This window comes from Leucoraja erinacea, chromosome 18 (genome assembly GCF_028641065.1).
Source record: "Leucoraja erinacea ecotype New England chromosome 18, Leri_hhj_1, whole genome shotgun sequence".
Taxonomy (NCBI): Eukaryota; Metazoa; Chordata; class Chondrichthyes; order Rajiformes; family Rajidae; genus Leucoraja; species Leucoraja erinaceus.
The window spans coordinates 21,059,955-21,086,139 of NC_073394.1; the positions used below are offsets into that span (position 1 = coordinate 21,059,955).

Consider the following 26,185-nt stretch of genomic DNA (forward strand, 5'->3'; position numbering starts at 1 on the left):
AACGGGCTGGTGAAGGAAGCGATGTGTATGTGATCCACTATGTGTCAGTCGCCGTTCTAGTTGCCGGTTTTTCAGGCGACTGTCGGCAACTTGACAGTCGCCGGCAGTCGCCTGAAAAATCACCTAAGTGGAACAGACCCATAAGGAGCACCTTTTTCACTCAGGGTAGTGGTTATATGGAACGAGCTGTCAGAGATAGGTAGTTCCGGCAGGTACAATTATAACATTTAAAAGACACTCGGATAGGCACATGGAAAGAAAGGGTTTGGAAGGATGTGGGTTAAATGATGCAAATGGGACTAGTTTAGATGGGGCATCTTGGTCTGCATGGAGGAGTAGGGCCAAAGGGCCTGTTTCTGTGCTGAATGACTCTATGACTGATGTACAGGCCAGGTACGAAGACATGGGGGACTAATATTTTGATTCATGGATCCATAAATAGACAAGGAGGTACTTAAAAAGAGACCAAATCACAAAGTGCAGGATTAAATCAGCAGGTCAGGCAGCATCTCTGGAGGAAATTACACATTATTAATAATGACACAATATTACAAAGTTTGCAAACAGCATGAAACTCTAAAACACAGTCATCATCCTGGGGGGGTAACATGCCTCGGGCAGAGGTTGCCTGGATTCTGACTCTTTCACTTCAAAGGATATCTCTTTGATATGCAGCATTCAACTTTACTGCCTATAACTGCATGTATTAACTTGGCAATGTGTGGCGTTAGCAGTGCTGCCAGCACGATGTATGGTTTTTTTTAAATCAGTTTCCATCTCCAATGCATGCAGACCATTGACCAAGTGAGTGCCTATCCCGTCGATGTGCATAGTGTAAGCTGTTTGAACATTTGCCTCGCTCCACCCCCTCTCCCTCCTCCTCCCTTCCACCCCCCCCCTCCCCCCCCTTTCTCACTCTCCCCCACCCTCCTCCCCTCTCCCCATCCTCCACCCCTCTCCACACACTTCCTCCCCTCTCCCCACTCCTCCCCTCCCCCTCCACTCCTCCCTCCCCTTTCCCTATTCCATCTGCCCCCCTCTCCTCACCTCTCATTCCTTCTCCCCTCCTTCCTCACTCCCCACCCCTCCCTATCCTCCCTAACCAACTCCCTCTCCCCTTCCCCTGACATCGCGCCTCGACTCCCTCCACCCTCACCCTAATCTACGCCGGCTCTCCCTCCTCCCTTCCCCGGCCTCGCCCCTCCCCTTCCACTCCCCCCCCCAACTCCCACCATCACCCCTCCTCCCTCCCTGACCCAAACTCCCCCGTTTGGACGCGTGTTGTAGCGGACACGATAGAGCACGAGTTAACTCGCAGCTGCCAGTAAGGTTTTCATTTATCTACCAGATGGTGCATTAACAAACCCCAGCATTACAGTGTCACTCACACTGTGCATTGAGCAGCAAGATGTAACTAACCTAATGTTCATTGTAGAAGGGACCTTACCTCACTTACATACAACATAGAACATTACAGCACAGGGACAGGCCCTTTGGCCAACAAAGTCTATGCCGAACATGAGTCCAAGACTAACCCTTATCCATATCCCTGCATATCCACATGCCTATCCAAAATCTCTTAGACACCGCTATCGTATCTACGTTCACCACCACTCCTAGCAGCTTGTTCCAGACGCCCACCACCCTCCGTGTAAAAAAATACTTGTCCTATACATAGAAAGGAAATAGAACAGTAGAGCTCAAGAACAGGCCCTTCAACCCACAATGTCCATGCCAAACATGATCCAAAACACTCTCTTATCTGCCTGCACATAATCCATATACCTCCACTTCCTGCATTTCCATGTATCATATGACAACAAAACACTCTTGACTCGTGACTATGTTATCCCACTTTCTCATCCACTCCTTACACCTCTGGCAATTTTACAGAGGGTCAATTAACCTGACTTGCGCATTGAGATTGTGTTCCTCTTTTAATGAAGGAGCTGTTTGTATTGCTGGTTGCCTGGGCAACTGAAGCACCTGTTTCCTATTTCCTGACTCCATTTTCCATTCACCAGATGGACAATATCCTTCACTTCCTTAGTTGCAAATCCTGTAAAACAACACTGCAGATATAAAATGTGTGGAAATGATTGTTGTCGTGCTTGTAAAACAAGTCTTTATCAGTAGTTTATTGGAGTAGTTTAGTTTGGAGACACAACATGGAGATGGGCTCTTCTGCCCACTGAGTCCACACACACACACCATCGATCTCCCGTTTCTACTTCCGACACATGAGGGAGAATTTTCACAGAGGGCCAATTAACCTACAAACCTGCACGTCTTTGGGATGTGGGATGAAGCTGGAGCACCCGGGAGGAAACTCAAGCGGTCACAGGGAGAACATGCAAACTCCACACACAGGCAGCACCCGAGGTCAGGATCGAACCAGGTTCTCTGGCGCTGTGAGGCAGCGGCTCTACCAGCTCCACCACTGTGCCACCCATTGGCATTATCGTTTCAACAAAAGAAAACGTCTAGTATGTTATATTATCAAAGCGTGCTCCTCTCTGGCTCCTCACTGCTAATATGCCAAAGTTAAAATTATACATACATTTTAAAATGAGACATTATTAAACATAGAGCGTCATAGAGTCGTACAGCGTGGAAACATGGAAACATAGAAACATAGAAAATAGGTGCAGTAGTAGGCCATTCGGCCTTCGAGCCTGCGCCGCCATTCAATATGATCATGGCTGATCATCCAACTCAGTATCCTGTACGTGCTTTCTCTCCAAAACCCCTGATCCCTTTAGCCACAAGGGCCACATCTAACTCCCTCTTAAATATAGCCAATGAACTGGCCTCAACTACATTCTGTGGCAGAGAATTCCAGAGATTCACCACTCTCTGTGTAAAAAATGTTTTTCTCATCTCAGTCCTAAACGATTCCCCCTTTATCCTTAAACTGTGACCCCTTGTTCTGGACTTCCACAACATTGGGAACAATCTTCCTGCATCTAGCCTGTCCAACCCCTTAAGAATTTTGTAAGTTTCTATAAGATCCCCCCTCAATCTTCTAAATTCTAGCGAGTACAAGCTGAGTCTATCCAGTCTTTCTTCATATGAAAGCCAACATGCACCTTCGGACTAACTCGTCCATGTCTGCCCATGCTTTAACCCATATCCCTCTAAACCTCTCCTGTCCAAGTACCTCTCTTGAAATTTGGACAGGTACAGGAATTGCCAATAGATAATTGACTGCCTCAACTACCTCCTCTTGCACTTTGTTCCATACACCCACTACCCTCTGTGAAAAAGTAGCCCTTCAGGTTCCTATTAAATCTTAGGTACACAAAAAAGCTGGAGAAACTCAGCGGGTGCAGCAGCATCTATGGAGCGAAGGAAATAGGCAACGTTTCGGGCCGAAACCCTTCTTCAGACCACATCCTATTAAATCTTTCTCATCTCACCTTAAACCTTCATCCTCTGGTTTTTGATTCCCCTATCCTCTGCAAAAGACCGTGCATCCATTGCCCTCATGATTTCAGATAACCTCTCTAAGATCACCCCTCAGTCTCCTGCACTACAAGGAATAAAGTCCAATCTGTTCCCTATAGCTCAGGCCCTCGAGTCCTGGCAACATCCTCGTAAATCTCTCCTGCACTCTTTCCAGCTTAACGACACATCATATATTTTTTGTTATAGTGGAGAGAGGAAGTGAAGCAACATTGAAGTGGTGCAACAGAAAGCTATGCACATTGTATCTAATTTCCCAATGATCAACTGCCAATGATTTATCTATAGCCACCAGGTAGTGATATGACTACTTGTGAAAGTTGAACACAAACACAGGCAATTAGCTTTTGAATTAGGAGCTGCAGTCTGCATAAGCTGAGAAGATGGACTCCCTTTTACAATTCTGAGTGTGCAACGGAGATCTTTAAGGCTGCTATCTCATTTAACGTAATCTATGCAATTACTTAGTAATGTCTAAAGAAAATGAATTTACAGAATTTCTTAACTGTGAAAAACACACATATATATATATATATATAATATACATATTTAAATATTAATATATGTTTTACGAGGATGTTGCCAGGACTCGAGGGTCTGAGTAAAATGGAAAGGTTGATTAGCCTGGAACTTTAGAGTGCAGAATAATGAGGGGTGGTCTTCTCAAGGTGTATAAAATCAGGAGAGGAAAGATCAGGTAGATGCTCAGAGTCTGTTGCCCAGAGTAGGGGAATCGAGAACCAGAGGACATAGGTTTACCATGAAGGGGGAATGATTTAGGGGGAATCTGAGGGGGTAACTTTTGCACACAAAAGGCTGGTGAGTGTATGAGACGAGCTGCCCGAGGAAGTAGTTGAGGCAGGGATTATTGCAAAGTTTAAGAATAATTTAGATGGGTACATGCATAGGACAGTTTTGGAGGGATATAGGCCAAATGTGGGACTAATGTAGATGGGACATGTTGCTCGGTGTGGACAAGTTGGGTGAAAGGGCCTGTTTCCACACTATGACTTTAATATATTATATTAAAAAATTCTCATCCAGGGATGACAAACGAGTGTCACAATGAGTCAAGTGTGAAAACGTCATGTGTTTTACTAAAGTATTTCTTGCTTCTAGTCATTTGATGTAGATTGGGGAGTTTCCTCAGGGCAGATTTAAATTGTGGTGTACTCTTTTCAGTGTGGCTGTCTTTGACTTAGCAGTTACATGGAGCTACAGTGAGGCAATTCAAAAAAACAAATGGGGCAATTGTTTAGCTTGATCCCGTAAATTAGACTTTTTAGATACAACGTGGAACAGGTCCTTCGGCACCCTAGGAACAATTTTCAAAAGGCAATTAACCTACAAACCTGCTGACATTGGGAGGAAACCGGAGAACCCAGACAAAACCCACGCGGTCACAGGGAGAACGTACAAAATCTGGAACTCCAGGCCAGCCGGAGACAACGGATCTGCTCCCATTGCCGACTTCTGAAGCCGACTTTGCGGGCCGTGACCGCTGTTGATCAGGCAAAACGAATATTGTGACAAGGCTTTGGAACCAAAGGTGCCAGAAAACCAGTGGTGAACCTGTATTTCGTTCTAGGTCCTGCCAACACCCTTCCATTCAAAAAAGTAATTGCTTTGCGCAAAGCACTGAATCAATTTGATACTTAATTTTCTTTTCGATCCTATTTTAAAATTGTGGGATTTTGCAAAACAATTGGCCAAGATTGATGTAGACTACACCAAATGGGCTTGTTCCAGTGCTGTCCTCTTCCAAGTTCTTTGCTCAACATTGCGGTTATGCATTGTGCAAGTTTAAACTATTAAGTAATGCATTCAGATGTGGGCACCCACTTGTAGAGAGGATGTTAGTGCAGAGTTTGACAATTGGTCGTTATGGCAACCTTAAAAAAAACATTTGCTTCCCTCAGCAAATAATAAAGTATGATGTAATTGATGTATTACATTATCTTGTACTCTCATTTGGTAAATGGTGCCCACAAGCTAGTATACATGTAAGGACATAGAACAGTACAGCACAGGAACAGACCCTTCAGTCCATAATGTCTATGCCCAGCATAATGCCAAGATGAACTAATCTCAGTCATACAGAGTGGAAACAGACCATTCAGCCCAACTTACCAACACTGACCAACATATCCCATCGACACTAGCCCCACCAGCCTGTGTTTGGCTCATATCCCTCTATACCTGTCATATCCATCCTGTCTAAATGTTTCTTAAATGTTGTGATAGTACCTGCTTCAAATACCTCCTTTGGCAGCTCAATCCATACACCACCACCCTTTGTGTGACAAGTCAGCAACGCTACCACTGCGCCACCGTGCCGCCCTATGTAGCAGGTCCTCACAGTAATATCATAAGGAAGCCCCTTGTATGAAAGATTGCAGTAAAGGCTTTAAAAACTAATGTTTGCCGTGAGTTGGTTTAGTTAGAGTCTGAAGAAGGATCCTGACCCGAAACGTCACCTGTCCACGTTCTTCAAAAACTGAGTTACTCCAGCACTTTGTGTCTATCTTGGTTAACCACCATCTGCAGTTCCTTGTTATAGTTTAGTTTAGTTTAGAGATACAGCTAAGATTGAATAAAAGGATCAGCTCATCAAAGCTAATGTCCTTTTTTTGTTTAGCTTAAATTTAGTTGAGAGATACAGCTTGGAAACAGGCCCTTCAGCCCACCGAGTCCATGCCGACCATCGATCGCCTGTGTGCATTAGTTTTATGTTATCCCACTTTCTCATCTACTCCCTACACACTAGGGGCAATTTAGTGAAGTCGATTAACTAACAAACCCGCACGTCTTTGGGATGTGGGTGGAAGCCGGAGCACCCGGAGCAGTTGCGCGCAGTCACAGGGTGAATCCACACTGCACACAGACAAATATATACACTACGCGTGAGTGTGTGTGTGTGTGATTGTGTGCGCGTGCATGAATCAATGATTGCTCTCCACTGTGCCGCTTCGCTGGCTATTCATATTAAATAAGTAACTGTCTTAATTGTCATTATCTGATTTATGATTGTTCCTGGAATGTGCATATCCTTCATAAGCTGAGATGGTATGGAGGGAGATTAGACCATGGTCTATTCCCAGACTTCCACAAGCAGTTTTAACAAGGAATGTTTGCATGCAGGTAGAAATAGAGAAACTCATCTTAATCTTTCATGCCTCTGCTTGGGAAACTACAAGATCAATTGCATTAAACATGACTACCTGCTGCATTCTGTTCTGTGATATGGAAACAAGTCGGGGAGAATCACAGGTCGCCATGTTTTTCATTTGGTTTCCCCAATGCCAAATGGAATTTCCCATTGCAGCACTGAATTCTATCTTGGAGTCTGCCCTGTAAACCCGCCAATGACACCAGCAAAATACTTGGGCTGTTACTGTGTTTTCTGTTCTTTTCCATGGCATTTCTATCTCCTATCGCCTGTGTCTGTAATTTCAGAAAGAGTTTGATGACGGGATGTCTTCAGAAACAACTTGCCTGGTGAGTCAATCGAATGTGCAGTTAAAATGAGGCACCTCAACCTGTTCCTTCTCTCCCTTCTCCCTCCCAATTCCTAGATGGCGTCCAAGCCAGGCGAGTCTCTGCGTGCTGGTCCCAGAGGCGGATTTGCAATCATACATTACAATCTCTCCAATCAGACATTACAATCTCTCCACTCTTTTAAACCTCTACTCCCTTTATCCTGTATCTGTACGCTATGGAAGCCTCGATTGTAATCATGTATTGTCTTTCTGTTGGCCGGAGAGCACGCAACAAAAAGCTTTTTATTGTACCTGGGTACACGTGACAATAAAGTAACCTGCAAACTTCAAAACCTTCAAACTTCAATTAACTCCAAATGGGATCTAATCTGACCTATTAATACCATTTAAAGATACCATTTCAAATATTAATGTGGTAGAATTATTAGCCGTGTACTAAGTAGGAAGTGTTTAGAGGGACATGGGTCAAATACAGGCAAATGGGTCTAGCCCAGCATGCCAACATGGACAAGCTGAGCTGAAGGGCCTGTTTCCTGTAGCTCTACGAGTACAATTTGGCACCTGGACTTTAAGTGAATTTGTTTAGTTTAGAGATGCAGCATGGAACTCTTCGGCCCACTGAGTCCATGCCGTCCAACGATCACACCACACACTAGTTCTATCCTACACACTAGGGGCAATTTACAGATGCCAATTAACCTACAAACATGCGCGTCTTTGGAGTGTGGGAGGAAACCGGAGCACCTGGAAAAAACCCAGTTTATCACAGGGAGAATGTACAAACTGCATACAGACAACACCCGTGGTTGAGATCAAACCCACATCTCTGGCACTGCAAGGCAGCAACTCTACCGCTGCGCCACCGTGCCGCCCCATTTGTTAGTTTTTTACTAAGTAGAAAGTGTGGGAAGTGGGTCAAATGCATGCAAGTGGGACTAGCCCAGTAGGCCAACTTGGTTGGCATGGACAAGGTGGGCCGAAGGGCCTGTTTCTTGTTGCTCTAAGACTCTGTGAGTTCAATTTGATACCCGTACTTCAAGTGAATTTGTTATCCAAGGCGGACAGTTCTATCTTCCATCTTATGTTCTTCTGTTGTCCTGTGTTCCATTATATTACCATGTCTAGTAATGTGCCTTGAATCAGCTAACTGGGCACTGAGAGAAACAGATATTTGAGCATGTAATGGGCCATCTCTTCGTGGAAGGCTTGGCCTCTTGCATCCATTCTTTGCTCATTTAATGAAGAAAATATTTGTGGCAGTATTTCCACATTTAAAAGAAAATCTTTCAAACTTCCCCTCCCTTAATTAGTTCCCTCCTCTGTAATGGCCTGTACCAAGGAGATGTCATCATCTCTGGTCAAAAGCTGAATGCTCCAAAGCATTGAAGTTACCAAATGACCCGGCACAGTTAGTGGACATCGGATTACTTTTTGATGACCACAGTTGATTATTCTACATTTTAAGGTCCACATTTCATCTTTGGAATTAATATCCTAATTCTCTCTACACATTGAGTTTCTTTTTTTTTGATGTCTGCAAACATCCAAAATGTTTTGGGTCAGGGCTTTTCATCAGACTGATTGTAGCAGGGAGGGAGAAAGCTGGAGAAGAGGTGAGTCTGGGACAAAGCCTGGCAAATGCGTGGAATAACACCTCATATTCCACTTGGATAGTTTAAAACCCAATGGTATGATCATTGAGCTGTCCAACTGTAGGTAACAACGTTCCTTTTTCTCCCATCTTTCTTCCCTAGTGCAAACCCAATTCTCCCACTATCTCACCTCCCCCCCCCCCCCCCCCCCATCCCCTTCCACCTGTATCCCTCACTCTGGTTCACATTTCACTCCTCTTGACCACCAGGGGCGCCGAACGATTGACAGCCCCGCTAACAGTCTGTTTTTTTTAATTTCTAGTGTGTTTTATAAGTTTGTGTAAATGTTCTCCTATTTGTTTCATGTGGGGGGGAGGAGGGGGAGGGGGGAACTTTTTTTTTCAGTTTCTTACCTTGCCGGAGATGCAATGTTTTCGGGTCGCATCTCCGGTTGCTCTGCGGCCTGCCATCAATGTAGCTGGAGGCCTCCTCAGGCTGACCTTGGGCCCCACTGCATGGCGCGGACTTAATATCTACCATCAAGAGTCCTGTGGATCAAGAGTCCTGCGGAGACCAAGGCTGTGGATGTCGGGAGCTCCAACGAACGCAGAGGCTTGACCAGCCCCGATGTGGGGTTCGATCACCCGACGCGGGGGACCTAACATTCCCGAGCTTGATCGCCCCGACGCGGAGGGCCAAAAATGCCGCTGGCTACGGGAGTCAAGATCGTCCAGTCAACGGAGACCTTGAGGCCCCCGACTGCGGGAGAGCAAAAGGAAGAGATTGCATTTTTTTTTGCCTTCAATCACAGCGAGGAATGTGGAGGAGTCACTGTGCTGGATGTTTATGTTAAAATGAGTTTTGTGTGTTCTGTTGATTTTATTTGTATGACTGACTTGGCAAATGAAATTCCTCATATGTTGCAAAACATACTTGGCTAATAAAGTATGATTGTGATTCTCTCCCTATCTGACACCCTTTTGACTCCCTTTCATCTCTGGCCTTTGTCCACCCATCTGCCAATCAACCCTGCTCGCCTGCACCCACCTATCACTTACCAAGCTTTGCCCAACCACTATCTCTCTTCCCCCTCTCCTCCAATCAGTCTAAAGTAGGGTAGACACAAAGTGCTAGAGTAACTCAGCGGGCCAGGCAGCATCTCTGGAGGAAATGGATAGGTGACTTTTCAGGTTGGAACCCTTCTTCAGTCTGAAAGTAGGGTCCCAACCCAAAACATCACCTATAGTGTCTGAAGAAGAGTCCAGGCTCAAAAGATCACCTAGTCATTTTCTCCAGAGATACTGCCTGACCCGCTGAGTTACTCTAGCACTTTGCGTCTTTCTTCAGTATAAACCAGCATCTGCAGTTCCTTCTTATTACATTATAACATTATAATCCGAAAAAGGGCCCTGACATGAAATGTCACCTCTCCATGTTCTCCAGAGATGCTGCCTGACCCACTGAGTCACTCCAGCAATTTGCATCTTTTTTTGCAAAGCCGCATCTACAGTTCTTTGTGTCGCCTTTCCTCGGAATTAGTTTGATGTTTTGAATGTTGTTTATCATATCTATCTGATGAATGCACCCTGTGACTTTTTCCTCTCCTGCTGTCTTCATTTAAGACACATGGCTGAATTAGGCCAGCGGGGTCACCATGGTAACGCCCAACGAGTAATCTGTTTCTCAGGGATGTAAAGCCTTGGCTCAAGTCAAAATTGGCCAGCAGAAGTGTGTTGCCATGAAACACTAAGACTAATCCCTGCTATGCTTCTGATTTCCAGATCAGTGAGAGGACGGAATCCCTGAACCGCTCACTAAAGAAAAGGTAAGAACGCTCAGCAGTGGCACTGTTGCTGTGATCAGACCCTGAACTGTCCCTTTGTTCTCACCCAGCTTCGAGCTCCCTCAGTTTCCCTCTGATCGCTCCCCCGCACCACCCCTCAGTTACTCCACTCCGATAAAGCCCACATCACAACACTTTTGAAAGGGCCATTGTGTGCAGAGTGGCACAACGGTAGAGTAGCTGCTTTACAGCACCAGAGACCTGGGTACAATCCTTCCCTCGGATGCTGTTTGTACCGAGTTTGTACGATCTCCCCGAGACCTCATAGGTTTTCCTTCGGTTCTCTCCCACACTCCAAAGACGTTCAGGTTTGTGGACTAATATATGTAAATTGTAAATTGTCCCTAATGTGTAAGATAATGCTACTGTACAGGGTGACCACTGGTTGGCGCGGTCTTAGTGGGGCAAAGGGATCTGTTTCCACTCTGTCACTCTAAAGTCTGAAGCCAGTGCCAAAAGTCAGACTTCCCAGGGACCTGGTTGCCCAATTTGGTTCAGATTTAGTCTAGCTTCATTTAGAGGCAGACCATGGAAACAGGACCTTCAGTCCATCTTCTCTTTGTCCATACTACCTCACTACCTTCCATTCTCTGAACCCTTGCCTCTCATTCCATGTTCTTTGCAATTCTAAACCTAACCAACCATGCTGACCATCGATCACGCATTCACACTAGTTCTGTGTTAGCCTACTTGCTCATCAATTCCCTACACACTAGAGGGGCAATTTGCAGTGGCAAATTAACCTACAAACCTGCACGTCTTTCGGATGTGGGTGCAAACAGAAGGACCCTGAGGACACCCATGCAATCACAGGGAGAACGTGCAAACTCCACCCAGGCAGCATCTGAGATTAGGATCAAAACTGGTTCTCTGGCGATGTGAGGCAGAGAAGATTTACGAGGATGTTACCAAGACTCGAGGCTCTCAGCTATAGGGAGAGGTTGTGGAGGGTGGGAATTTATTCCTTGGAGTGCAGGAGGATGAGGCGTGATCTTATAAATGTGTACAAAATCATGAGAGGAATAGATCGGGTAGACACACAGAGTCTCTTGCCCAGAGTAGGGGAATCGAGAACCAGAGGACATAGGTTTAAAGTGAGGGGGGGGGGGGGGGGGGGGGGGGGGATTTAATAGGAACCTGAGGGGTAACCTTTTTTACACAAAGGGTGGTGGGTGCATGGAATGAGCTGCCAGAGACATTTGGCACAGGCAGTGACATTTAAGAAACATTTAGATGTGCGTGGATTGGATTGGGATTGGTATTGAGGCATATGGGCCAAAGGGAGGCAGGTGGGACTGGTGTAGTTGTGACATGTTGGTCGGTGTGGGTAAGTTGGGCCAAAGGGCCTGTTTCCACGCTGCATGACTATGAATCTATTGCTATGACTCTCTCTAGTACAACCTCTCTGCAGACCTACAGAAGGAGAAATGACTTTGCACACATTCATGGCCATAACCTCAGCTTCTCCATGCAGATCAGATTTTGTGGTCTTGATCCCTTGCATGACACAGATGACCACTTCCTTCATCCCCAGCCATCAGAAACTTCCCGTTGTGGTTTAATCATTCTTTGTTCTGTTTTCTTTGACAAAGCGCCTCTCAGTGTTATGTGTTTCTATCACGTCTCCGTCATTCAATCATGGCTGATCTATCTTTCCCTCTCAACCCCATTCTCCTGCCTTCTCCCCATAATCCCTGACACCCTCACTAATCAAGAATCGGTCAATCTCCGCCTTAAAAATATCCATTGACGCCCTCCACAGCCGTCTGTGGCAATGAATTCCACAGATTCACCACACTCTGACTAAAGAAATTCCTCCTCATCTCCTTTCTAAAGGTACGTCCTTTTATTCTGATGGTATGGCCTTTGGTTCCAGATTCTCCCACAAGTGGAAACATCCTCTCCTTCACTCTATCCAGGCTCGAATAGCCCACAAGATGTGCAGTTCCAGTCCCTCCATTAGAGGAGGGCTGGGGAAGCTTTGGAATGGATGCAGAGGAGGTTTATGGAATGATCCCTGGATTTGGGAGTATTAGCTATGGGAAGAGATTGGACAGACTTGGATTGTTTTTTCCAGAACACTGGAGGTTGGAGGGAGACCAAATACAGATATCTAAAATTATGAGAGACATGGATAGGGTGGAGAAAAAGGACGGGTGACGTTCCTGGTCGGGACCCTTCTTCAGACCAGCATCTGCAGTTTTTGTTTCTACCTTATCAAACTTTACTCACTTACCCCACTTCTCGTCTGAGCAAAACACAAAGTCCTGGAGGAACTCAGTGGGTCGGGCAGCAGGGAATGGATGGACATGGATCATAAGGTCATAAGGTTATAAATGATCGGAGTATTCGGCCCATCGTGTCTACTCCGCCATTCAATCATGGCTGATCTATCTCTCCCTCCCAACTCCATTCTCCTGCCTTCTCCCTGTAACTTCTGGCACCTATACTAATCAATCTCTACCTTAAAAATATCCACTGTCTTGGCCTCCACAGCTTTCTGTACCAAAGAATTCCACAGATTCACCACCATCTGACTAAAGAGATTTCTCCTCATCTCCTTCCTAAAAGAACGTCCTTTAATTCTGAGGCTATGACCTCTAGTTCTAGACTCTCCCACTAATGGAAAAATCCTCTCCACATCCACTCTATCCAAGCCTTTCACTATTCTGTATGTTTCAATGAGGTCCCCCCTCATTCATCTCAACTCCAGCGAGACCAGGCCCAGTGCTGACAAACTCTCATCATAGGTTAATCTACTAAATCCTGGGATCATTCTTGTAAACCTCCTCTTCATAGAACATAGAACGGTACAGCACAGGAACAGGCCCTTCGGCCCACAATGCCTATGCCGAACATGATGCCAAGACCAACTCTTCTTGTCTGCCTGCACATAATCCATATCCCTCCATTGCAGGGATCTGAGATTAGTTTAACTTGGCATCATGTTGGTACATTGTAGCTGAAGGGCCTGTTCCTGTGCTGTACTGTTCTATGTTCCATCAATGAAGAGAATGGACAGGCAACATTTCGAGTGAGTGGGTGTGGAGAGTAGTGGGAGAGTCTAGGGCCAGAGGGCACAGCTTTAGCTTTCAAATTACATATCTTCAGAAAGGAGATGGGGAGGAATTTATTTAGCCTGAAGGTGGTGAATCTGTGGAATTCATTGCCACAGATGACAGTGGAGGCCAAGTAATTGAGTATTTTTAAAGTGGAGATTGATAGGGTTCTTGATTAGTAAGGGTGGCAAAGGTTATGTGGACAAGGCAGGAGAATGGAGTGGAGATGGAAAATATAGATCAGCCATGATCGAATGATGGAGCAGACTCGATGGGCCGAATGGGTTAATTCTGCTCCTATGTTTTATGGTCATGGTGAGAACCTCTCTCCGACTTCTTTTGCCTACTTCTGTTTAAGCTTAAATCCCCTGCCCCCTTCCACTCTCATTTCAGAGAGGATAAAAGGAAATCAGCTTTGATTTATCACGGAGCAAGTTGATCATTGAATTGCTGCATCTGCTATCTGTTTCCATTCACCCATAGCAACAGTTCTACGTGTTAGTAAACTATGAGATTGACAGCTGGAAAATAATGGTTCCTCTTCTGATGTTTCCATATGATTGTGTTACTTTTGAATATTGCTTCTTTTTGTGTTTTGTGTTTTAAAAAAAAATCACTTTTTTTCAACAACAGCAACAGTGTTAAGAAGAGCCAACCGATCACGAACATATCAAAGATTGACGATCGATTGGAACAGTATACTAATGCTATTGAGGTAATCTGATTCATTTTCTCTCAAGGTGCATTTGGGTATTGAGTTTTGAGTTTAGTTTATTGTCACGTGTACCGAGGTACAGAGAAAAGATTTTGTTGGGTGCTATCCTGTCAGTTGAAAGACTATACATGATTAAGCCATCCACAGCGTACAGGTACATAATAAATGGAATAACGTGAATAACATTTAAGCAGGATAAAAGTCCTGTATCATCTGTTCTAGGAGTCTGAGCATCTGAAATCACCTTGCTGTTTTCTTATGCGAATGCAAGAAATCTTGAGCTGGAATCTTGAGCGAATCCCAAGTTTGAAGTGCTGGAGGAACTCAATGGGTCAGGCAGCATCTGTGTAGGGAATGGACAGGTGACGTTTCAGGTCGGGATCCTTCTTCAGGCTTGCTGGGAAAGTGGGATTGGCTGCTTGGGAATAGTTGAGGTGAACCGTCTATAGAACGGTTCGGAACCGTAACGTCACGGCCAATACCAGTCACACATGACCCTGCCTGACCCGCCGAGTTACTCCAGCACGTTGTTTTGTTGGTTATTCTCTGAGTTTTATTCTTATATCCTATCTATGTAATTCTGGAATGAAAGATGGAACAGGACTAGGAGCTTTGGCCCTTCATTTTGGTTTGCACTAATATTGGATTTTCTTATTAATTGAACTTTATTTGTTTGTTTATTGTGTTATCTATTGGGTGCTGTGTTTGCAGATCTGCTTTGCTGCTGTAAGTAATAATTTGATTGTTCTGCTTTGGTACATATGACAATTGAATACTCTTGAATTTTTTCATTGACCTTTCCAACCTTAGCTAGTCCAAGGATAATGATGTTAATAGTTTAAGGTGCACAAAAATGCTGGAGAAACTCAGCGGGTGCAGCAGCATCTATGGAGCGAAGGATATAGGCAACGTTTCGAAACCCGCTGAGTTTCTCCAGCATTTTTATATACCTTCGATTTTCCAGCATCTGCAGTTCCTTCTTAAACACAATGTTAATAGTTTAGTTTAGCTTAGTTTATAGTCACATGTACCAAGGTACAGTGAAAAGCTTTTGTCGTGTGCTAACCAGTCAGCGGAAAGACAATACATGATTACAATCAAACCATCCACAGTGCACAGATACATGATGAAGGAAATAACTTTCAGTGCAAGATAAAGTCCAGTAAAGTCCGATCAAAGATAACCTGAGGGTCTCGAACGAGGGCAGACGGTAGCTCAGGACCGCTCTCTAGTTGGTGAGAGGATGGCTCAGTTGCCTGATAGCAGCTGGGGAGAAACTGTTCCTGAATCTGGAGGTGTGTGTTTTCACACCTGTACTTCTTGCCTGATTGGAGAGGGGAGAACTGGGAGTGGCTGGGTATGACTGGTCCTTGATTATGCTGGTGGCCTTGCTGAGGCAGCTTGGAGTGTAGATGGAGTCAATGGAAGGGAGGTTGGTTTGTGTGATGGCCTGGGCTGCGTCCACAATTCTGTGCAATTGCTTACAGTCCTGGATGGAGCTGCTCCCAAAACATAATGTGATGCTTTCTATGGTGCATCTATAGAACTAATGATGGAAGAAGTTGTTATATCCTGTTAATAATTGATCCAGATTTGAAACAACTTTTCATTCAACTTTGAACCAACATATTACCATATACCAAATCTCTCCTCCACCCTACACATATCAGGCTTCAAGTCCTTAGCTCTCACTGTGTGAATGGATAGGTGTTGAGATCGACCGATGGGAAATGTTTCGAGAAAGCTAAAGGCCCTGTCCCACTTTCCCGAGTTTTCTCGAACTCTCCCAAGATTTCCTCTTGATTCGAACTCGGAGAGTTACGGTAATAGCCGTTCGTAGGTACTTGAGGCTATTTTTTTAACTCGTGGACATTTTTCAACACGTTACCTGATGCCCCGGGTTTCTACGGCTGGCATTACGAGTCGCTACGAAACATCTACGGACTCCTACGGGCTCGCTACCGACATTACCTGACATTCCCAGAGTTCAAATCAAGGGGAAAACTCGGGAGAGTTTTTGAGTAACCTCGTACAGTGGGACAGGGCCTTAAACAGGATGTTCAAGCCCTTCTTGATCTCTGCACTTCCCACTGCTTTCCACAGCGAGTGTAGCCCATTTGAAAGTGTTTCAGAGTTGTAACATAGGACATAGGGAGGGAATTAATGGTAAAACTTGCTCATGGAAAATGCCACAGCTGTTTCTGCATTACTAATAAATTATTGTCTTTCATTTCTCTTTTTCAAAGCGGAACATCTCACATGTTACGTGTACTTTATTAAGTATTAAATTTACCCCACCCTTTGCAATGATCTGTCATAAAATTACTAAATTCTCAGGTTTTAGCCTAAGGTGCCTTTGATTCACCTTGAACCCAGAACTTGAGTGAAAGCAATATTGTTAATATGAGTCTTGCATTGTACACCATGGATACAGGCCCTTCGCACCAACTCACCAATGCCAACCAAGATGTCCCATCTAAGCTAGTCCCACTTGCTCACGTTTGGTCCATATGCCTCTAATTTTTAAAGGACACAAAGTGCTGGAGTAACTCAACAGGTCAGCCAGCATCTCTGGAGAACATGGATAAGTGACATTTCAGATCATATAGCCATAAAGCATAGAAACATGGTGTTAAAATGCTGCCTCTGGGGTTGTTCCTCAAAACTAACAGAGTCAGAATCCATACAGCATGGAAACAGGCCCTTTGGCCCAACTTGCCCAAGCTGAGCAACATGCCCCATCTACACGAGTCCCACCTGCCTGCATTAGGACCATATCCCTCCAAACCGGTCCTACCCATGTACCTTTGAAGTGTCTTTTACATGCTGTTATAGGACCTGCCTCAACTACCTCCTCTGGCAGCTCATTCCATATACCCAACAAACACTATGTGAAAAAGTTGCTCAGTTTACTATTAAACCTTAAACCTATGGATGTCATCTAATCTTTGATTCCCCCACCCATGTTGAAGGAGCCCGAATTTTGAAGAAGGGTCCCGACCCGAAATGTTCTCCAGAGATGCTGCCTGACCCGCTGAGTAACTCCAGCACTTTGTATCTTCATCCAGGAAAACTACATTTGTTCATTAACCCTATTTACCCTTTCTATTCACCTCATGCTAGCTCAAAGTTATGCCAGCAAATCGTTGCATTTTTGTCGACAGTTATTAATTTTGCTCTCACTTATCCCCCTCTTTTTTTCTTCTTTCTCCTTCTTTCTGCTTCTCGCACGCATGCTTGCGCAGAGCACGACGAAGTCACTGCGGCACGCGTCGGTGGACATTCCGAATCTGTCGGAGGATGTGGCCACCATGAAGAGCCTGTGGGAGACCGGCGACCCGGCGAGTAACGCAGGCACCCGTGGGACACCGTGCAAGGTAAGGGGTAGCTCCTCCCGCTGCTGCATCGCTTGAGACCATTATTCCGAAGTGTTGCACACTGACCCCGTACCCCTGGCCTGAAATCTACACCTGGATGAATTAGAAACCCAATCATATAGACAGACTTTAGAGATACAGCGCAGAAACCAAGTCCGCGCCAACCAGCGATCACCCCGTACACTGACACTATGCTACACACAAGGGACAATTTACAATTTAATTTACATTTAACCTACAAACCGGTACATCTTTGGAGTGTGGGAGGAAACTGGAGCACCCAGAGAAAACTCACGCGGTCACAGGGAGAAAGTACAAACTCCGTACTGACAGCACCTATAGTCAGGATCGAACTCGGTACTCTAAGGCAACAATTCTACTGTGCTGCCCTATCATTCCAGTGGCACTCATCCAATCTTCCATCTTAACGTTGAGAATCTAAGATTTTGTCAGCTGGCATCTCCTGAAACTGCAGACTACTTCATCAGTTCATAAGTTACAGGATCAGAATTAGGCTATTTGGTCCATCATGTCTGCTCCGTCATTCAATCATGGCTGATCTATCTTTCCCTCTCAACCCCATTCTCCTGCAGACTCTCCTAAAGCATTTGGTTTAGTTTAGATGTGATAGAAAATGAACTGCAGATGCTGGTTTATGCCAAAGATGGACACAACATGCTGGAGTAACAGCGGGTCTGGCAGGATCTCTGGAGAAAATGGATAGGTGATGTTTCAGTCTGAAGGAGAGTATATTTTGGGTGGTCGTTGGGAGTCCCAGTTCAATGGGCTGCTTTGTCCTGAACTAGGTGAATGTTATTGGACTTGTGCACAATGCTTCATTGATCTGTGCCGTTTGGACGGAGGAAAGGCTCCAGGTAGTCTCTTGCTACCTGATACTCAACCGGAACACCCGGAAGAAACCCATGTGATTACAGGGAGAACGTGCACACTCCACACAGACAGCATCCGAGGTCAGGCTTGAACCTGGGTCTCTGGCGCCGAGAAGCAGCGGCTCTACCAGCCGTACCACTGTGCCGCCCTCTGTACAACAAAACATCATGGAAAGCTGCTGTGAGTGGGAACGGCAAATCTGTAGAGAAATGGGAAACAATATCTAGATTTTTTTAAACGTACGTCATTGCCAGAAGTAGGTGGAATAAACCTGCAGGCACGTCATGTCTAGCCAAGGAATAACTGAAAGCATTTTTAAACTTTAAGTGAATTGTTTCAAAGCAAGTCAGAGGCAGCACGGTGGCGCTGTGGTAGAGTTGCTGCCTTTCAGCGCCAGAGTCGCGGGTTCAATCCTGACTTCGGGTGCTGTCTGTACGGAGTTTGTACCTTCTCCCTGTGACCACATGGGTTTTCTCCGGGTTTCCTCCCACACTCCAAAGACGTGCAGGTTTGTAAGTTAATTGGCTTCTGTAAATTGTCCCTGTAAAGTGTGCAGGATAGAACAAGTGTACGGGGGTGATTGCTGGTCGGCATGGACTCGGGCCGAAGGTCCTGTTTCCGCACTGTATCTCTACACTAAACTTAGCTAAACTCTCTGAGTGCTCCTGGTTTTTGCGATATTGAAACTGATGATGTCTGAAGAAGAATCCCGAGCTGAAATGTCACCTGCCTATTTACTCCATAGATGCAGCCTGAGTTCTTCTGGCACTTTGTGCTTTGCTCAAACCACACAGACGCTAGGGTTATAGGAGTAGGTTACAGGTTGAGTATCAGGTGGCAAGGGACTCCCTGGAGCCTTTCCTCCATCCAAACGGTACAACTCAATGAAACATTGTGCACAGAATGGATACATACATCTCCAATAATGTACATGTACTTCCAGACAAATTGGGACCACAGTGACCACCCAAAATCACCACCCAAATCAAAGGTGCTATGGTAGCAGTATGTGGACTCCAGAAGGTGCATTGCACCAACTTGGCAAGAAAAGACACAAAGTGCTGGAGTAAGTCAGCGGGTCAGGCAGCATTTCAGCAGAACAAGGATAGGTGGCGTTTCTGGTCGGGACCCTTCTTCAGGCTGATCGTGGTGGAGGAGGGGAGAGAAAGCTGAGAGAGAGGATGGGCAGGATAAAACCTGGGGAGTGATAGATGGATCCAAGTGAGGGATCGTTTGATAGGCAGATGGGTGGACAAAGGCTAGACGCGAAAAGACAAGGCGTGAGACAAAAGAATTGAGGAGGTGCGAAGGGAGCTGAAAGGGAGGAGGGCCATTGTGGGCTCCATCTTCCCCTGATCATCATTGCAGGCTTTGATTTGTCCTTTTGAATACCTTTCATTCGTTTGTTCTTTGAACCTGTTCATATCTCTAGTTTCCACCTCCCCTGCCCGTTAGTCTGATGCATGGTCTTGACCAAAAACGCCACCTATTCCTTTTCTCCAGAGATCCCGCCTGACGCGCTGAGTTACTCCAGCTTCTTGCGTCTTATCTTACGAGCGGTTACAAAGCCTTTCCAGGTGTATCTCTAAAAACAAAACAAAAAATTCCCGCACTTCGAAATCCAAGACAGGAGATTGTGACATGGTTGAAGATGTTTCAGTAATAAAGTTGTTTTCTCTTTCCAATGTTACTTATCCTCATCCAGGATACTGATGGGTTGAAAGTTGGTGTTTGTGACCTCATCAACCAGTGGGTGAGCAAGACCCCTGAGACCGGTGCCAAGTCCAGTCCTTCCAAACCCTCTGTAAGTAAAACTTGGTACCCTCCCTGATCGCTCACTAACTTTAATTCAGTTTAGTTTAGTTCAGAATAACAGCGCGGAAACAGGCCCTTCGCCCCACCGAGTCCGCGCTGACCAACGATCACCCCGTACACTAGTACTATCCTACGCAATATGGACAATTTACAATTTTTATCGAAGCCAATTAACCTACAAACCTGGATGTCTTTGGAGTGTGGGGGGAAACCCACGTGATCACGGGAAAGCACATACAAACTCCGTACAGACGCACCTGTAGTCAGGATCAAGCCCGGGTCTCTGGTGCTGTAAGGCAGCAACTCTACTGCTGCGTCACTGTGTTGTCCTTCTAATTCCAATGGAAAATGTTTATCACAAAGTTAATTCTTACACAGTACAGATTTGATTCTGCATCACATTTTTGTATTGACTCTATTCTCATGTGTTTCGAGCATGTTTTAAATAGAAATTAATGTTAAAAGTTTTTTTTTAAGTGCAAGTGATATTTATAGCTCATACAACATAAACTGATGGTTAATTTGCCTTTATTATAAGCAGATCAGAACTCTGATACACCACAAATGTCAAGTGCCGGTAAAGATCTATTAATTACAAAAACATTGTTGCATTATTGTAATATAGGTATTATAATAATAATAATAATGGATGGGATTTATATAGCGCCTTTCTAGATACTCAAGGCGCTTTACATCGCATTATTCATTCACTCCTCAGTCACACTCGGTGGTGGTGAGCTACTTCTGTAGCCACAGCTGCCCTGGGGCAGACTGACGGAAGCGTGGCTGCTAATCTGCGTCTACGGCCCCTCCGACCACCACCAGTCACTCACACACATTCACACACATTCACACACAGGCAAAGGTGGGTGAAGTGTCTTGCCCAAGGACACAACAACAGTATGCACTCCAAGCGGGATTCGAACCGGCTACCTTCCGGTCGCCAGCCGAACACTTAGCCCATTGCGCCACCTGTCGCCAGCACAGTGGCCCAGCGGGTAGGGTTGTTGCCTCACAGCGCCAGAAACCCGGTGTGATCCTGACTACTGGTGCTGTCTGTACGGAGTTTGCATGTTTTCCCTGTGACTGTGTGTTTCCTCCGGGTGCTCCAGTTTTCTTCCACATCCCAGAGACGTGCAGGTTTGTAGGTTTAATTGGCTTCTGTACACTGTCCCTCGGGTGTAGGATATACGGCTGATGGACACAAAATTCTGGAGTAGCTCAGCGGTTCAGGCAGATCCTTGGAGAAAAGGAATAGGCGACGTTTTGTGTCGGAACCCTTCTTCAGACTGAAATATGGATAGTGTATATGAGATAGTGTATGGATGATCATTGGTCGGTGCAGACTCAGTGGGCCGAAGGGCCTGTTCTCTGAACTCAAGTAAGCTCAATGAATTTATTTCATTGTTTAGCATAAAAAGGAAGCAATTTTCAATCCAATTTAGAGGTCTTAAATCTATAGAACAAAACAATATTTTATTTCATCCCGTATCTATTCATTCTTTTTCTTCTCTTCAGGCTCCCTCCAAACTCTTGGATTTACTTTGCCTTTGGCTCTGATTATCTCCTGCTCTGCTACATATCTTCTGTGCCTTTTCTTAAATCTCCTCCACACTGGCTTCTCTGAAGGTAATTGTCCCGTGGTCTTGTAACCACAAGGCATGTTGAAAGATGGCCAGTTTGGCATGTGTGACGAATGAAATCCCAGAGACACGACCACACTAGAGTTGAGCGTGCATTCTTTTCTATTCATTCAGGTTTCCTGGGGGGTTTTGCTGCGACATACCCCGAGGACATTCTATTCAACACCACTGCGGGCCCTTTCTCAGTCTTCAATTCTCTGGGGATTTTCTGGGTCAGTTTGTTGATCTTTCTCGTTGAACCCCCCGTGAGTTGTGATCTCCCATCATGTTTCACGTTAGAAAAGTGAAGAGGATTAATAGCGAGATTATTGTATGTGATAGAGAGAGAGAGAGAGAGAGAGAAAGGAAGAGAGAGAGAGAGAGAAAGGGAAAGAGAGCGGGAAAGAAAGTGAGTGAGAGTGGTGGAGAGTGCGAGTGAAAATGTGCGAATGAAAGTGTGCAAGAGCGCAAGAAAGTGTGTGTGAGCACGAGAGAGCGTGTGAAATTGAGGGAGTGCGAGTGAGATAGAGAGCATAACAGAGAGAGTGAGGGAGACTGGGCGAGAGAGGAATACACAGAATATTATTTGTGGTAGGGGGCAGGGGAAAGTCCATTTTACCACTATTTCCCTCATTTTCTCGATCAAGTAGCATTCTCCAGGGTAATCCAGCGAACCAGGCAGCATCTCTGAAGAAAAACAATAGGCTGTGTTTCAGTTTGAGACCATTCTTCAGACTGATGGGCAGAGAAAGCTGGAAAAGAGATGGGGGCGGGACAAAGATTGTCAAGCGATTGGTGGATTTGGTGGGGCGGTATGTGTATGAACTATTTTGGCTAGTGTGTTGGTCACTAGAGGCTCGGTTCGATCCTGATCTCCAATGCTGTCTGTGTGGAGTTTACACATTCCCCAAAACGTGCAGGTTTGTAGGTTAATTGGCTCTCTGTAAATAGCCCCTAGCGTGTAGGGAGTGGATGCAATAGTGGGATAAAGTAGAACTGGTGTGAAAGGGTGATCAATGGAGCTAATGGGCTGAAGGGCCGGTTTCCATGTTATATCTTTAAAATTAAAACAAAGATTGCAAGGTCTGTCTTATTCTCAGCTGGCAATCTATTGTGGATACTTCATAGAATCATAGTCATACAGCACAGAAACAGTCCACACACGCACGCACGCGCACACACACACACAACACACACACACACACACACACACACACACACACACACACACACACACACACACACACACACAATCAGAACACAGACATATTCTCTGTCTCACACACAAAACAGAGTCTCTCACTCCCTCTCATACATATAATACACAAACACTCTCTCACAAACAACACACTCTCTCACAGATACAAATGCTCACACACAAACACACACACGTACCTCATTGAAACATACAGAATAGTGAAAGGCTTGGATAGAGTGGATGTGGAGAGGATGTTTCCACTAGTGGGAGAGTCTAGGACTAGAGGTCATAGTCTTAGAATTAAAGGACGTTCTTTTAGGAAGGAGATGAGGAGAAATTTATTTCGTCAGAAGATAGTGAATCTGTGGAATTCTTTGCCACAGGAAGCTGTAGAGGCCAAGTCAGTGGATATTTTTAAGGCAGAGAGATTTTTGATTAGTCAGGTGTCAGAGGTTATGGGGAGAAGGCAGGAGAATGGGGTTAGGAGGGGAGACTGATCAGCCATGATTGAATGGCGGAGTAGACTTGATGGGCCGAATGGCCTAATTCTACTCCTATCACTTAGGACCTTACGACACACACACATACAATCAGAACATAGACATATCCTCACACACACACACACACACACACAAAACATAGTCAGTCTCTCCCTCTCATACATACAACACACACTCTCTTGCTCTCTCACACACAGACCCCCCCTCCCTCTCTCTCTCTCTCTCTCTCTCTCTCTCTCTCTCTCTCACACACACACACACACAAACACAACACTCTCACACACATACACACATACTTCTCGTCACCTGATGATCATAAATTATTTCAAAATATCAAAGTGAGAATGTTACATTGTGCAATTCAAAGTGCAAAATATTTTGCTTCCAAAAGCAAAACCACAACATAATTTTCAGTTTTGGAAGACTCAATGACCTGAGTCAAAAAGATGAGGTTCATTGCAAATCGCCCTTTTGAGGCAGCACAGGAATACAAAATCTGATCCTTCTCATCAGCCCTTTGTGGTGAGCTATTCCAGCTGGAAGTGTTCCCAGTGAAAACCACCCCACACACAGTGTCAGCCTGGTATGTGGCTGTGGGACAACACCACCCTCTACTGGCCATGTATACAGACTGCAGGTGGACAACCAAGGCAGGTTCTATGGCGATACAAGGAACTGCAGCGGCTCGAATCCTAAGCAAAAGGCGCTTGAGTAACTTTGCGGGTCAGGCAGCATCTGTGGGGGGAATGGATAGGCGATGTTTCGGGTCGGGACCCTTCATCAGGTTGTTTGTTTGTAGTAGGGGATAGAAAGTTGGAAAAGGCACAGTGGTAAAGATGTTACCTTACAGCGCCAGGCACCAGGTTCAATCCTGACCAGGGGTGCTGTCTGTACGGAGTTTGTACGTTCTCCCTGTGGCCACTTGGGCTTTCTCTGGTTTCGCCGGTTTCCTCCCACATTTCAAAGACGTGCGGGTGTGTAGGTTAATTGGTTTCAGTAAATTGTCCTTGGGTGTAGGTTAGAGCTTGTGTAAGGGTGATTGTGGTCATCGTGGACTCGATGGGCAGAAGGACCTGTAATATCCCCCCCCCCTCACCCCCTCCTCTCCTGTCACTAGCCAGCTCCTTTCACCACTTAACCTCCCACCCCGTCTCCTTCCAACTATCTCCCTCCCTCCAACTTTACGTTTCACTTCTCTTCCCAGGCACCCCTTTGTCTCCTTTTTATCTCTAGCCTTTATCAAGCAAACCTCTCTCTCCCCCCCCCCACCCCACCCTCAGCTGTATCCACCTATCACTTGCCAGACTGTCCCACCCCTCTTCTCTCTTCCACCTTTCTCCTCTCTACTCTATCAGTCTGGTGTAGGGTCCCGACCTAACAAGTCATCTGTCCATTCCATCCGCAGATGCTGCCTGACCCTGAGAGTTCCTCCAGCACTTTGTGCCTTGCTCATGTTCCATAAATAGCTGCCCTTGAAGCCAGAGAGACAGTTGTCAAGAGTAAATTGCATTTCCTATTCCAACAACTGTATTCGATTAGCTTTGGAATCTGATCTTTCTGACTCATTGTGACATTCCTAGAGTTTGCCACGACAGCGCTGACTCTTGCAAATATAGTTTGTTTGATGTAAGAAAAATCCGAATCGAATCCCAATGGATTAATTTTTTTTGCTTTTCTTTAGTTTAGTTTAGAGATACAGCGCAGAAACAGGTCCTTCGGCCCACCAGGTCTGTGCCAACCAGCCATCACCCTGTATACTAGCACTATCCTCCACACTCGGGACAATTTACAAATCTTACAAAGTCAATTAACCTACAAACCTGTACATCTGTGGGGGGTGGGAGGAAACCAGAGCACCCAAAGAAAATCTACGCAGTGACGGGGAGAATGTACAAACTCCATACAGACAGCACCCGTGGTCAGGATTGAACCCAGGTCTCTGTCGCTGACAGGCAGCAACTCAACCGTTGCGCCACCGTTCTACCCATATCCCAAAATAAATTATCTCCATCAAAACTTCCAAATCGTGCTGGATTAAACAAAGTCATTTTTGCTTTCCTTTCTTCTGTTACTCAACTTCAAATAGTAAAACTAGAAGAGTCATTGAAGCAGCTTTAATGTAGCCCATAATGTAGAGCATTTTAACGATGTGTTACTTCAACATGCTTTAAAATAAAATATCAACTGTCATGTTGTTAGCCCTAAGAGCTAAATCTAACTCTTGAAAACATCTAGTGAATTGGTCTCCACTGTCTTCTGTATTTGCAATAGGTATCGTGATATGAGTTTTAAGTATTTTCTATATTCTGAATGCATGAATGTCCATGAAAATATTGGATCTGTCATCAGTTAAACTCCATTAACATATCTGAAGTAGGGTTCCCACCCGTGGGCGGCATGGTGGCGCAGCGGTAGAGTTGCTGTCTTATAGCGCCAGAGATCTGGGCTCGATACTGACTACGTGTGCTGTCTGTACAGAGTTTGCACATTCTCCCCATGACCTGCGTGTGTTTCCTCCCACACTCTAAAGATGTATAGGTTTATAGATTAATTGGCTTCAGTAAAATTGTAAATTGTTCCTGATATGTGTCAGGTAGTGTTAATGTGC

The 26,185-nt window shown here is 45.3% G+C and overlaps 1 protein-coding gene across 2 annotated transcripts in view; it reads left to right on the forward strand.

Moving 5' to 3' along the window:
• The window catches only part of lsp1a (lymphocyte specific protein 1 a), an 88,875-nt gene that overhangs the window by 44,307 nt on the left and 18,383 nt on the right, over nucleotides 1-26,185 (forward strand). Inside the window, exons 7-11 of one of the 2 annotated variants that reach the window (XM_055649526.1) lie at nucleotides 6,922-6,963; nucleotides 10,339-10,382; nucleotides 14,093-14,174; nucleotides 17,420-17,551; nucleotides 20,148-20,246. In XM_055649526.1, the coding sequence (XP_055505501.1) occupies nucleotides 6,922-6,963; nucleotides 10,339-10,382; nucleotides 14,093-14,174; nucleotides 17,420-17,551; nucleotides 20,148-20,246 (399 nt within the window). The remainder of the gene's footprint in view (nucleotides 1-6,921; nucleotides 6,964-10,338; nucleotides 10,383-14,092; nucleotides 14,175-17,419; nucleotides 17,552-20,147; nucleotides 20,247-26,185) is intronic. The other variant, XM_055649527.1, reaches the window with a different exon arrangement.